The sequence below is a fragment of the Falco punctatus genome, assembly GCF_963210335.1.
Source record: "Falco punctatus genome assembly, chromosome: 8".
NCBI classification, from domain to species: domain Eukaryota; kingdom Metazoa; phylum Chordata; class Aves; order Falconiformes; family Falconidae; genus Falco; species Falco punctatus.
The window spans coordinates 6,119,687-6,134,316 of NC_137588.1; the positions used below are offsets into that span (position 1 = coordinate 6,119,687).

A 14,630-nucleotide genomic window follows, 5' to 3' on the forward strand; every position below is an offset into this window, starting at 1 on the left:
TGGGATGGGACTTGTCTGACTATGAAAACCTCCTTCCTCACCCAGAAAAACCTTGCAATGCAATTTCCCACCAAAGCAGGGAGGATGCCTGCTCCCAGGAAAGGGAGAGAAAGCGATTGCATGGCCGGGATAAGAGGGAGGAGAGGGCACCACCAGGAGGACCCCCCACCCCGGGCACCCACAGACCGACCGTGGGGCAGGGGCTCGCCGGTTGCCATCCCTGCCACGCAAGGGCCCCGCTCCCGCCTGGGGAGCCAGACAGGCGATGGCTCAGGCAAGGGCTCCGGTTCTTCCCCAGGGCTGGAAATCCCATAGAGCAGGAAAATAACAGGCTGCCTTGGTGTGAGTCACGGGGGAAGAAGCAAGCAAATCAAAAGGCACTGGTATGCTGGGCTGGCCTTCCTGGTACTGCCTGTGAGAGTGGGGCTCCCAGGGCTTGCACCCCAACGAGCCCACAGCCCTCTGGGCTCCGCCAGCACCGTGCCTCGCCCTAAGCCCAAACCATCACCAGACGCTGCTCCCGGCTGTCCTGCACCTCCTCCTCCTCCTCCTCCTCATCCCAACGGTTTGCAAAATCCTGGGGAGGAAATACTTGGGAATTTGAGTTTCAAACTCAAGAATTGTTCAATTAAATATTCCCGGGCCGTTAATTCACGTTTGCTGAGAATTAGGTGCCTGCACATTTCCCAAAGAGAAGGGCGATCTGGTTGTTACTGGGTAGGGTGACTGTGGTCCCCCTGCCTGCTCTCCCCAGTCCCCCTGGTTTGCAGGGGACAGGAGCAAGGCTGGCTGGCACTGCCTATGGCTGATCCACCCTCCCGCTTCCCCGGCTCAGCTCATGGGGTTTGGATGTGCCACAGGGAGGGAACCCTTGCTCTGGCACAGCCTGCAGGGTGTTATAATTAGCATTAGAGGCTCGTTGCAGGAGGACTGTCTGAAAATCAGCTCTTTATCCTGTTTCTCCCATGGCTGTCCTGTGTGGAGGGCGATCCCCACCAGCTGGGGCTCCCGTAGCAGCCTGGCTTCCCACCCCAGCACAGCTACAGGCAGCCCTACCTTTGGGGACTGTGTCAAGAAAAAATCCCCCTGTCCTACTCCGGAGACGCCCTCCCAGTCCTGTCCCCCATGGCACTCGTGGAGTCCCCAGCACCAGCATCCTGCTGACCCCTATGGCTGGCAGCTCCTGGTGGCTGGGAGAAATGAAAAGCTGGAGGAATTTGTGCGGAACCTGGTGCTTGTTGTTCCTGTCCCTTGTCCCAGAGCCATGCCGGTACCTGTGGGGAAGAGGAGAGGCAGTTCGTTAGCTATGGAACCATGTGAGATGGGTGTCTGAGGGACGGTGATGGGAGATGGGGCACCCAGGAGCAATCACACCGTGCGCACTGCCATGGGTGGATGGAGCACAGGGGACAAGGGCAGGGAGTGTGGCTTTGCCCCGGCTCGTTGGTCTAGGGGTATGATTCTCGCTTCGGGTGCGAGAGGTCCCGGGTTCAACTCCCGGACGAGCCCTTCTTTTGGGCACCCACCCTCCCTGGTGGCACATGGGGCTGTGACACAACCCGGGCATGTATTAGGGGATGGAGGGCTTGTTCCTCTGTCCTCGCTGGGCACATCCCCATGGGCAGGATGGACCCCCAAGAGCTGGCAGCGAGGTCCTGCTGGTACAGGGGGATGTAGCTCAGCGGGAGAGCGCTTGCTTTGCATGCAAGAGGCCCTGGGATCGACCCCCAGCATCTCCATGTCTTTTTTGCCTCACCAGAGCCCCCTCCCTGCCGGGTGCCGGGCTGGCAGAGCCCCCCAGGCCCCCCCGAAAATCCCTGGGTGCCTGCGGGCACGGCTGCGCTGGGGGTGCTTCCTGGCATCCGCAGGCTGTGGTGGTGTGTGGGAAAGCTACAGCCTCAGCTGCATCCCTAACCCCAAAATGGGGGTGGGGGGCCATGGGGTGCAGCACCCCAGCTCGTTGGTCTAGGGGTATGATTCTCACTTAGGGTGCGAGAGGTCCCGGGTTCAACTCAAGGACGAGCCCTTCTTTTGGGACACACTCTCCTTTGGGGGTGGCATCCTTGCTGCTCTCTACTAACCCAGAGCAGGAGGGTTTCTCTTACAACTGACACTGGTTTTACCAAGCTTGGACATCACTGGTGCAGTGCAGGGACAGCACCAGTGCCTGGGCACTCCTGGGCAGGGGGATGTAGCTCAGCGGGAGAGCGCTTGCTTCGCATGTAAGAGGCCCTGGGTTCAACCCCCAGCATCTCCATGTCCTTTTTTTCCCCCCTGGAAGTATCCGTAAGAAACATCCCCTTTCCTGCTGCATGGGACATCCCAAGGCTGATGTCCCTATCCTGCCAGGTTTTATCCTCCCAGCTTCCTGAATCCCGGTGGCTGCTTCCCTTGCCAGCTATGTGGCTGTGCCCCTGGCCAGAGCTGCCCAGCGGGGATGGGGTGGCAGCACATCCCCCTTCTGCTGTCCCCAACACCCCTTCCCCGCTGGGAGGGGACAAGCCCTGGCCACGGCTGAGCCGTGTCTCAGCCCACGGGGCACCGAGCAGCACCTCGCTACCGGCCATGATGGGACTGTCCTGGCAGCATGGACATGGCCAAGCTCGGGAGGCCGCCTGTCCCTCCTTGTGCTGGGCACTGCCGCCCCATCTGTGCCCCATCCCTACGGGGGCTGAGCCCAGCGGCGGGTGCCCAAAAGAAGGGCTCGTCCGGGAGTTGAACCCGGGACCTCTCGCACCCTAAGCGAGAATCATACCCCTAGACCAACGAGCCGGGGTGCGCAGCTGCACGGGCACCCCCACCCTGTGCCGGGCACTGGGGGGCTGGGGGGGCACTGCTGCCCAGGGACCCCGCTGTCCCTGCAGCCACTGGGTGCGCACAGGCCCTGCCAGCAGCCCCTGGGCAGCGCAGCGGGGCTGAGCCTGTGTGCGGGGATATGTCCCCCCCTCCCAGGAAAGCGGGGTGCCCGGGGGGACCGGGGGGTGCCCAGGGCGGGGGCAGGTGTCCCCCCCCAGCTGTTGAGGCATGGGGCTGTGATGGCCGAGTGGTGAAGGCGTTGGACTCGAAATCCAATAGGGTCTCCCTGCGCAGGTTCGAATCCTGCTCACAGCGAGAGATTTTGCCCACCACCTCGGTGCCCACGCTTTGGGGGTCTTGGGGGGCATTTTCCTTCACCGTTGTGGAGTACTGGTGGTCCTATTGCTGTGCCTTTGGCAGGAGCAAGCTGTCCCATCTGGTTGCCACAGCATGGTGCTGGGTGCAGCAGGTGCTTTCAATAATGTGGCATCACTTTCTAGCAATTAATTACACTTGTGGGTAATTAGCATTGTAGGCTGGCCCTGGTGAGCACTCAGTGCTGGTGTGCTCAGATCTGCTGCAGCCACAGAAGGGCCAGTACCATGTTGTTTATCCAAGACCCTTTCTGTCTCCTGGCCACAGATCGATGTGGTTAATGAGAAACCCTGGCTCGGGGGCAACCGTGAAGTTGGTTGCTGCGAAGAAGGTGCTGGGAGGGTTTTCCTCTGCTGTGGGACAGGAAAGGGCAGGTAAACCCACAGGGTGCAAGGAGGAGAGCCGGGAACCGTGTGGAGCAGGCAGACCGTGAGGCAGACCCTGAGACCATGGCCAAGCTGGTGGAGTGTGTCCCAAACTTCTCGGAGGGGAATAACAAAGAGGTGAGGGAGCACATGGAGTGGCTGGGGGGTGGGTGATGCTGGGGTGCTGACAGCTGGGCTGCCTTGGCAGGGGTCTGTGCAAGCAGCAACCGCTGCCAGACTCTGCCCTGCTCCTCTGAAGTGCTGTGCACCTTGCCCTGCCTGGCTAATGCCAAAAATACCTGAAGGTAGCCCCTGCTTGCTTTTTGGCACCTTGGTGCAAAATGGGGGCTCAGACCTCCCCGTTGTGTGCAGGCTGCTGTAGCACCAGGTCTCAGGGTGGTCTGGCATTTTTTCCTGCTGTATTTCTTCTGTGTACCCTTAGAGAAATACCGCTTGCAGGTTTTGTGCCAAAATACATTGTCCAGGTTAGTGGGATCCATTCTGGGCATCAGCCTCAGGCTGAACTTTGCCCCTGCTGGGGATAAAGGAGTTCAGCAGACCCAAAACTGGCATAAAATCCCTGCTTCCCCGAGGGAACAGGATTTGCAGAACCAAATCTGCTTGGAAGCTGGCAGGGGGGCAGTATCCCTAGGAACAGGAATTTGGGATGGTACCCTCCAATGTGTGGCAGCAGCTGGGTATTTCTCCCTACCACAGTGGGTTTGCATCTTGCTGGAAGCCAGGGGTGTCCCAAACCCCCTGGGTAGGAGTGGGATGCTCGTGCCTTTGGGTCCTGCATAGTCTGCAGTGCAGGGCTGCATCCCCACTGATTGTGGGGTCATCCGCAACCCCATCACCGGTGGGAAGGGGGCCGGTTGAGAAAAGGCATCCCCCACCTTGCAAAGCTGGGGCTGTGGTGGGGGTCTGGCTGGCTCAACCACCTTGTTCCCCTCTGCTGCCCGGCAGGTGATCGACGCGCTGGGGCAGGCCATCTCCCGGACACCGGGCTGCGTGCTGCTGGACGTGGATGCCGGTGCCTCCACCAACCGCACTGTCTACACCTTTGTGGGCTCCCCCGAGGCTGTCGTTGAAGGTGCACTGAGCGCGGCCCGTGTGGCCGGGCAGCTCATTGACATGAGCCGGCACACGGGTGAGCTTCTGGGGGGGTGTGGGAGTTGATCTGGTGTGAAGCATCCCTTGGCTGCCGTGCGTGGTCAGCTCTGGCTGCACCTTGCATGGCTGGAGCTAAAATCAGCTGCCAGTGGCCGAGCACGGCACGTTACTGCAGCTGGCTGCTGCCGGGGTGGATGGTGCTGGGACTGTGCAAAGCTCTTGCTCGTCCTCCTGATCCAGACAGGCTGAATCCCTCCTGTCCCTGGGCTGGAGTAGATATTACTGCTGCAAACTCAGCTTTCCTCGTGGTGGCAGTGCCCAGTCTGCAAAAGAGACTGGGAAAGGGCCATCCTCCCTCCTTGTCTGCTTGCTTTTCCCAGCTCCCATCCTTCTCTCTGCCCTGTCGCCAGGTGAACACCCTCGCATGGGGGCCCTGGATGTCTGCCCCTTCGTGCCGGTGATGAACGTCAGCATGGAGGAGTGCGTCACCTGCGCCCACGTCTTTGGGCAGCGCTTGGCAGCGGAGCTGGGGGTTCCTGGTGAGTGAGGACCAGGAACCTCTGCCCACCCCATCCCACCCCATATGCCTCCAGCTGTGGAGAAAAGGCACACCTTTTGCAAAACCTTAACCAAATGGTGTTTGCCTCCAAACGGGCAAAACCAGATGACATGCTGCCAGCCCCTGCCTGGCAGCGCTCGCCCCTGACTTTCTCTTGCAGTTTACCTGTACGGCGAGGCGGCACAGGATGAGAGCAGGAAAGCCCTGCCCACCATCCGTGCCGGGGAGTACGAGGCGCTCCCTGAGAAGGTGAGCCTGGCAGCACCTCTCTGGGTAGCACGGGCTGGGCAGAGCTGAGCCATACCTCCCCAGCTTCAGGGAGAGTGCTGGGGGCTGGCGTAAACCCCTCACACAGAGAGGAGCTGGTGAAACATTTTGGGTGCCGCTGAACATGGAGGTGGTGATGGCAGATGCCAGCTGGGCAGGGAGATGCCATCCCCAGGAGGGTGGCCCATGCTGCTCAGCAGTGCCAGCCCACACGCTCTCCTCCTTCCTCCCCAGCTTGCAAAACCAGAGTGGGTGCCTGATTTTGGGCCACCAACCTTTGTCCCCCGGTGGGGGGCCACGGTGACGGGTGCTCGGACCTTCCTTATTGCATACAACGTCAACTTGCTGTGCACCAAAGAGCTGGCTCACCGCATCGCCCTCAACCTCCGTGAGCAGGGTCGTGGCACCGACCAGGTACCCCCGTGCCGACAGCGCGCTGGGAGCAGACCTGATTGCTCCCCGGCCTCCTGGGCCATGCCTTGACTGTGGCAGTTCTTGGCAGCCTGGGCGCTTGAAGAGGGTGCAGGGCATTGGCTGGTATTTGGAAGAAGAGAACATAGCCCAGGTTTCGACGAACCTGCTGGATTTTGAGACCACACCGCTCCACGCCGTCTATGAGGAGGTCTGCCGAGACGCGGAGGTGGGTGGCACGGGGTGGTGAGACATGCTTGTTTCAGTAGGGGCTTGGTAGAGGATGTCTCCCTCCAAGTTTTTCTCCCCATCCCCAGGTCAAGTTCTACTTTATCTCCCATTGAGCAGAGTGCTGAATGGCACGAAAACCCCAAAAGCTCAGCAACTTGCTGCTAGCCCCCAGCTCCTCCATTGAAGGCTTTTCCATGAGCTCCCCAGGTCCTGAGAACCATCAGGCTGGGGTGGTAGTGACGGCAAGGTGGGTGGCTCTGGGGACAGTTGCATTTCTGATGTTCTTTGCAGGCACTGAATCTCCCTGTGGTGGGGTCCCAGCTGGTGGGGCTTGTCCCCAAGAAGGCCATGCTGGACACGGCCGAGTTTTACATCAAGAAGGAAAACCTGTTCATCCTGGAGGAGGAACAGAAGATCAGGCTGGTAATGTGGCTCCTCCTGGTACCAAGATGAGGGTGGAATAATGAGAGAAACATGCGAAGCCCCCCCCAGCCTCCCAAAGTGGCACTGAGCAGAGATTTAGGACCACAGCAGTCCCCAGGGCATGACACTTGTCTCTAGGGGTGGTGCCTGGTGAGCTGTGAGGGCACAGCGAGCAGGACAAGTTTCTTGTTGTCCTGAGGATGCCACGATGCTCACAGAGCAGATAGCCCATCCCCTGAGCACAGAGTGCAGGCAGCAGCTGCCCATCTTGCCTACATGGAGGCCAGGAGGGGAAGGAGACCTCCCCAGAGCTCAAGGGCAGTGTGTGGCTTTATGGGCAACTGTCCCAGGACCAGCATGAGCTGGGAACAAGGAGACAGGCTCTGCTTTTCAGCTGCAGGAGGGAGGGACATTTCCACCCTATGGGGAACATTCTAGATAAGAGCAAGCTAATTATTTATCAGTGTTTGTAGGCAGCCGCATGCTGCCCGCACGTATGGGGTGGGACAAGCTGGTGACGCCAGCTGTCCTCTCCCTGGGTGATGGCCCGAGCAACTCTGTCCTAGGGCTGGATCACCCATGGTTAATTAACAGCGGGGAATGAGGATGCAATGTGACTTAACATGATGGGGCTGACATGGCGGTGCTGCTTCTTGCAGGTGGTCAGCCGGCTGGGCTTGGACTCCCTGTCTCCGTTTCACCCCCGGGAGCGCATCATTGAGTAGGGACCCCCATCCTGCTTCTCATCACGGTGCCCGTCCCTGCCCGGACGGGGGGCATCCTGCTGCCTGTGTCTTGCACTTGGCTTGTTTTGGGAGCGGTGCCTATGCCCAGCTCCTCTTCTCACCTTGGGGTCATCTCTGCCGGGTGTTGGGCAGGAACGGGGTGGTCCCTTCTCCCAGATGCTGATGGTTGTAGACATGGGGTGTGGGGACTCCAGGTCACTCAGGCAGGCAACAGGGGCAGGTTTTCTGGCCAAACTTGAGCATGTACATGCTGTGCTGCAGTGCCTGGTGTAAAACACATGTCTGTGGGGGGGAACATGCTCTTTATGTCCTTGTCATCCCCCCTGGGGACATGGCTGCAGGTGTGTTTCTGTCCCACCAAACACCCTTTGCGTGAGCCCACCCTGTCTAACTTGGAGCAACCCACCACACCACCAGGACAAGTGCTCCCCAGCTCTCTGTCAGTCCCCATGGGGCTCCTTGTCCTCTCCTCAACCCTCCCACTGTTTTTTTTGGGGGTTACCCCCCTTCTCAGCCACCCACAGAGCCAAGGGGTGGATGAAAACCTATTGAAGGGGGCAGTGCTGGCTGAAAAGGGAGAGGGAGGGGGTGGTGGGTGTCCCTGCGTCTGGGGTGTGTGTGTGCTCTGACCCGTGGAGCTGTTGTGCCACAGGTACCTGGTGCAGGCAGGAGAGGTGGATGGGGGGCTGGTGGCCAAGCCGCTGGGCACCTTTGTGCGAGCAGTCGGTGGGAGGTCGGCAGCACCAGGAGGAGGTTCTGTGTCTGCAGCTGCGGGTGCCCTGGTACGTGCCACACAGTGGGATGGGGTCCCTGCCTGCCTCGGGGGTCCTCTGGGTGTGCTGAACCGCTGAGGAGAGCCAGCATGGTGATAGCAGTGGGCACAGTGACCAGTTGGAGGATTTATCCCTGTGGCCTTGCAGGGAGCAGCACTGGGCTGCATGGTGGGGCTGATGAGTTATGGGAAGCGGCAGTTTGAGGAGCTGGACCCCGTCATGAGGAAGCTGATTCCCCCCTTCCACCAGGCCATGGATGAACTGGTGGCAATGGTGGACGCTGACTCCCGTGCCTTCAGCAGCTACATGGTGAGGCCCCACTGGTGGCAGATATGCCATGGAGAAGCAGGGGGCTTTCCAGCTGGAGGGGGGGCTGGCATTGTGTACCCTGGTGTCTTTAGGAGCAGGGCTGTGACCTTGGTCCAAGCCAGGGCCCAGGGGAAGGGACATCATCACCTAAAGGTTTGGAAAAGCATGGGAGCTATCGGGTCTGCCATGGCCCCCAATCCAAGGCACACAGGGTCTTGGAGAAAATGGCAGAAAATCTGTTTTTCTTGTCCTGCAGGAAGCTATGAAGCTGCCAAAAAGCACCCCCGAAGAGCAGGAGAGGTGAGCTGGGCTGGTGGGGTCTTGCAGGCTGGGGGAGCATGGCTGCCCAGCTCTCACGCTGGGGCTGCCCCCCCTCGCAGGCGCACAGCTGCCATGCAGCAGGGGCTGAAGACAGCAGTGAGGGTGCCCTGTGCCCTGGCAGAGAAGGTGAGCGGGCTCTGGCCTGCTCTGAAGGAGCTGGCACGCCACTGCAACCTGGCCTGCAAATCTGACATCCAGGTACAGCCCCAGGCTCAGCGCTGCCCCAGCCGGGGCTTTGGAGGCTGCTGGGCTCATGGCTTCTCCCTGCGAGGTGTCCCATCATGTCCTGACCTCTGGTCTCCAGCCAGGCTTCCCAAACTGGCCAGGGATTTCCATCTGCTAAATTTCTGGCAGCTTGCAGCCCTTGTAGAAGACTTGACCTCCACCAATCCTTGCCTGAATTTCCCCACCTGTGTGGCAAGGCCGCGAATGGTTCCCACTGCTGGAGCCATGTCCTGAGAATACCGGTGCAGAAGACCTCACAAGCCTCTTTTCCTAGGTGGGAGCCAAAATGCTGGAAGCAGCTGTGTTCGGAGCTTACTTCAACGTCATGATCAACCTCAAAGACATAACGGATGAGAAGTTCAAGCTCGCAGTAAGCAGAGGCCGTGAGTGTGTCCCAGCCCTGGTGGCACGGATGGGGTGGGACAGAGATGGAGATGAAGCCCCTGGGACCCTTCGTTCCCAGGCACCCCGTTCCTTTGCCACCAGCGGGATGCATGGGGTGGATGGTGGATTGCTCTTCTGTCATGTTGAGAGGCAAATGATGCACCTTCTCCCTCGCTGTGTAGATGTCACAGAAGGTCTCCGGGCTGCTGGAGGAGGCGAAGCAAGGCTCGGCGCTCGTGCTGACGCTGCTGGAGAAGCGGGCAGCCTGAGAGGGGCTCAGGGATGCGCTGGGGGCTCTGCAGTGGCAAATACAGCTGGGAATCATGTCATCCCTGTCTGGGCTCCTTCGGTCTCTGCCTCAGGAGCGTCCTGTCCCCTGCTGGCCTTTCTCTGGCTAAGGGTGATTTTTGCCGTGTGGGGTTCAGACCCTGGTCTCCATCCCCCCAATCCCTGGGGCAGAAGGAGCTGGCTGGGCTGGCAGTGCTTGGGGCCACAGGGATCCCAACAGAGGGGACAGCACTGCCCAGGAGGGGATCCCAGTGCGTGGGCACCTCCTGGCCCCACACACTCCTCTGTATATCCATGCCCAGAACTGCCCCCCCGAGACACCCCGCTGCCCGCAGGGCTGGGGCAAGCCCTGGTGCAATCCTTTCCTGCAAGGTGTCTTTTTGACACTGCGTGACGAGACCAGCCCGTTGCATTCCTCACTGGCCCGGGAAAGCAGCGCTGCCAAATGCGGGGCAGTATTGGGAATGTTAGCAAGAAGGTGGGGATGGGATGGGAGGAGCTCTGCCCCCTCCTCACAGACTCCCTGAGAGAAAGACCTGAGCATCAGGGCACAGAGCCCTGCCTCTCTTGAACGGGTCTGATGGCAGATATCCCCTCCTCCACCCGCGTCCCATGGCAGCACCCTGATCAGTGTCACAGGGAGTCATTAGCTGGACCCTGCTGACCCACAGCAGTGCCTGCAGGAGGGTGACCCCACCTGTGCCAGCCCCTTCCCCTGGATGCTGTGCCCACGCTGGGAGCACCAAGCCAGGGTTCATGGTGGGGATGCCTGACTCATCCCATCACCTGATGTCGGGATGTGAAACCATCACCCTCCGTCCTATGTTTTTATCAGCCCTGTGGGACCTTTGTACCGGCTGGGAGCGGCGTGTTGACATTTCCCATGTGCCCATGGTGATGACCATGGCACAGGGAGTGGTGCGGCTGGTTCCACTGTTACGCTGTGTCACCCCTGCCTGCCACACCCCTTGTCACCTGGGCAGGGCCCTGGTATTTAGTGGGTGCCCGCCACCCTGGGCGAGCCGTGCCAAGGACAGTGATCGGGGGTGCTGCTGGCAGTGGTGCCTGCAGAGGGTCTGCCGGCATCGCCTCTGCTGGGAGCTTTTCGGCAGGTTCGGTGAGCAGAAGCGGCTCCTGAGGCAGCAGCACCTGGGGGGTGCAGGGCAGTTGGGGGGCACGAGGGCAGTGGGAGCGTGGGCACCTGTGGGTCAGGGTGCACTGTCCCCATGGCTGGCACTGCACCCAGACATGGCGTCCCCAGTCCCTCGTGGTCCATGAAGACATGGGCTGGGCACCCAGGCTTGGCTGGAGGTGGGTTAGTATTTCCATTAACAGTAGAAACCACACGCCTGGACTCTGAGGGTGCACAGAGATAAGGACAGTCGCTCTCGGTGTTGGTGCTGTCACCTGAAGGGGCAGGGTAGCTGTTGGGGTCTGGGGGTGTCAGCATTCCTGAGGAAGTGAGCCTGGTTTCTGCCTGGGGCAGACATGTAGGACAGGGGAGCCATGTCCTGGCTGCTGGCAGGGCGATGACATCCCTGTGACAGGAGGTGCTGGGAGGGAGCACTGACAGTGCCTGTCTTTCCCTTGCAGCTCAGGGGCCGTGGAGGATGTGGAACCCCAACCCAGGTGAGGGGCCGCGGGGCTGGGCAGGTACCACGCAGGCATGAGGGCTTGAGGAAGAGCTCTATGCAACTGCCACAGGCACCGGAGGGATTACCTGCATGCCAAAGGGGAGGGGGGCATCGTTTGTGAGGAGGGGGGTAGACCAGGAGGGGTCCTTTGGGTGCATGGGTACACCAGCTCCCTGCATTGTCTGTATGGGGGGAGCCCAGTTCTGCTTGCTAACAGCCCCCCTCTTCTTCCTAGGTGCACCCGGGGGGGTGCCACCACCACAAGTCCAAATTTGCCCATCTGCTCCTCCGGGATACCCTGGTCCTGGCACTCCAGCAGGTCACTACCCCGGCTACCCTCCAGTGCCACCTGGCACCCCTGGGGCTTATCCCCCAGGACCCCCAGGTGGCTATCCCTGTGGCCCCACTCCACCTGGCCCCTACCCACCGGGGCAGCACCACCATGGGCACCCCCAACCAGGGCATCATGCCCATGGGCACCCGCATCCCGGACCACCAGGAATGCCGGGGTGCTCACCGTGCCCCCCTGGCTGTCATCAGAAGCACCATAAGAAGCACAAGAAGAAGCACTCCAAGCACCATGGAGGCAAGGTAAGAGCGAGGTGGCAATGGACCCTTCTGAATCTCTGCTGTGGTCCTTTGAACCCCCTCATGGATGCCGCAGCATCCAGCCTGGGCAGCTGGGGCTCCCCTCTTCCACCCTGCGGTGGTTGGAGCGGGCTGCCACCACCCCAGTGATTTGTTTTAGATGTGGAGATGTTTGCTTAATAAATAGGCAAGTGTAAGTCATTTCGCGTCTTTTGAAACGTGATCCGTGAAATTTCTTGAAGCCATTGGGAACAGTGACGCGGCTCAGAGTGCGCTACTCAGTGTATTAAATCCCAGGACTTTGTCCTGCTTGCCCGAGAGTGAGTTGTACCTCCCCTAAAGGTCATTTGCTCAGTGTCCCAGAGCAGAGGAGCAGTTCAGTTCTCTCCTACAAAATAAAATAAATTAGATAAAGAAAAAAAAACTTCTCTGTGCTGGGAGTAGATGCTGCAGAAAATGCCATTCCAGAGATGGGCAGCATCCAGAGCAGGTCTGAGTGAGGGACTGCTAAACAAACCCCCAGTTCCACTATCAAAAGTAGGAGCATTTTCCAAGCAAAGCAAACGGTCAGCTCCTCTCGCTCTGTAATGGCTCTGAAAGCGATCTGCCTGGCCATCTGCCCTTGCTGGCAGAGATCAGGACCCTTCTGGAATTTGTTTAATTGGCCTGAGCAGTTTTGTAAAACAACGATAAAAAAACCCGGTCCACCCACGACATGCTTGTAATATTCTCCAAACAGAAAAACAATGGCTCCAAACCCTGAAATACGGTTTGTGACAGCTTTGCGATAAACTGCAATAAAAATTGTGGTAATGTCAGTAGTAGCTATTTTATCTTCAAGTCAGGGTACCCTGGCTGTGGTGCTGTGCTGGCTCCTTGCAGGCTCACCCTCTGCATGGCCCACGGGGCCCTGATGTTAACTAGTTACTGGTTTGCAACCCATCCCACGTGCAAACCTGAGGGCACCCCTTTTGCTGGTGTGCAAAGACACCCGGGGAGAGGCAGGTCTGCAGCCGCCACTGCTGCAGGCTCAACCTGGCCCCGGTGGGGTGCTGAGGGCAGGCACCCCTGGCAGCATCAGAAGCGGTGTGAAGGAGGGTTGTTTCCATGCTATCCTAAAGTTGTTTCATCTCCTCCAGCACTCCAGCAGCTCAAGCAGCAGTTCTGACTCCGACTGAAGAGGACATCTCCCACATGTGTGGTGGTGAAGCGATGAAACGCAAAGTCAAACACCCCACGGGAACCACCTGCATGTTGCTCCGCTCCTTTTCCCTTCCCCTTAGAGTGGCGTTTTGCTTGCTCGGTGATTCTTCTTGGTTTTAGCTTGTAAATTCTCTGACAGGAATTGCTATGGGATAATGGGCAGCAGTTCCATCCTCTGTCTTTCGGGAGCGCCTGCTAAAAGTCATCCCCAAGGCTGCAGGTAGCAGTGCAGGGACTATCACGTGCTGGTTCACAGTCTGATGGTGTTCGTGTGTTTTTTCCTGTGCAATAATGCTGGCTGCTAACATGGATCTCGCTGCCCGTAAAGGTGAGATTTCCCAGCTGGAGCAGAGGGGCTGGTTGGGGAGTGCTGTAACTTTCCCTTGCTGAGCTGTATGGGTTGTCACCCTTCGCGCCATGGTAATAATAAATAGGAAAAAGCAGTGCGCTGTCTTTCTGGAGCCCCTGAGCCATGGCCATGTGACTGCAGCATGTCTGCTAGGAAAGGTGAAAAGCCCATCAGTGCTTTCACCACAATTTTAACACAGAGCTGCTCTTGCTGTTGTTTTATTTTTGTTTTGCTGATGGCCATGGCTACCATGAGGACCCTTCCCAGCTGCGTTATCACGAATGTTTCGCTGCCAGAGAGCGCAACTGGCTAATGGACCCAGTGGCACAACCATGAGCAGCTCTCTGCTGCAGAAGGGATCTCAAAAGAGGTGCTGCAGCCGATCTCACCCAGATTTTCTGCCAGCGCAGGCTTTTTTGTCCTTGTTGCGCTGCTGGCTAGGTACGTGTGTGTGTGTGCTGGGGCAGGGGCATTGCCTTCCTGCAGCTCCCTCTCTGGATGCGGTTGTGTTTTGTCCTGGTGACCCTCCAAGCTCCCCTACAGCCTTTCTGAAGGAGGGAAAACACGGCAGGGACACTGCAGCATGCGTGGCCACAGCTCCCCACTGGCGTGCCTGCCCTGGCTTGTGCCCATGCTGGGAGCCTTTCCCTGCTGGCTCCTCTGCACGCCGTGCCTGGGGTCCCCTACCCACCACCCACACTGTGCCCACACTCTCCTCCCCATCCCACCTCCACCAGCGTACAGAAATGCCCTCATCCTCGGAGGGCTCCTCTACCCCGCTGTCCTGGCTCAAAACACACAAGTGTTGGATGCAAGAAGGGCTGAAGAAGGCATGGATAAAGCCTGACTCGGGTGCAATGCCCCTTTCAGGGTGGGGAAAAGCACAGCCTGCTCAAAGAGGGACCCACGGACAGGTGAGGAACATGAAGTAGGTAAGGAATGAAGTCGTGGTCTTTGTTAAACTGAGAGATCATGGTCTGGATGGGCACTGTGAGGGTGCAGGGCCAGAGGAACCAGTCTGCAAGTGGCCTACTGGAGACAGTGAGGAGGGCTGGAGAGGTTCCACAGGTTCCTCCTGTGGTCCTTTGGGTCTTTAGCAGTGCCCCATGACGGCTGTGCTGCAGGGATACCTGGCTTTGTGCTCCAGCACTTGTAAGGGCAGGCAGAAGACAAACTTATCCTGACTTACCAGCTTAGCACCAGGAGAATCAGCTGCTCATTAAAATAATTTTAAAAAGACAAACTACACAGTAAAGAGGCTTTTTCAGGA

General features: G+C 59.0%; 1 protein-coding gene across 1 annotated transcript; it reads left to right on the forward strand.

The window, feature by feature from the left end:
* Positions 1-3,138: 3,138 nt before the first annotated feature.
* FTCD (formimidoyltransferase cyclodeaminase) lies at positions 3,139-9,662 on the forward strand. The gene is made up of 14 exons (XM_080399226.1): positions 3,139-3,674; positions 4,503-4,686; positions 5,060-5,188; positions 5,369-5,457; positions 5,710-5,889; positions 5,978-6,115; positions 6,409-6,540; positions 7,200-7,261; positions 7,939-8,068; positions 8,207-8,368; positions 8,625-8,668; positions 8,749-8,887; positions 9,189-9,284; positions 9,481-9,662. The coding sequence occupies exons 1-14, from the start codon at positions 3,621-3,623 to the stop codon at positions 9,565-9,567; spliced, it is 1,626 nt and encodes a 541-aa protein (XP_080255352.1). The 5' UTR covers positions 3,139-3,620; the 3' UTR covers positions 9,568-9,662.
* Positions 9,663-14,630: the final 4,968 nt, after the last annotated feature.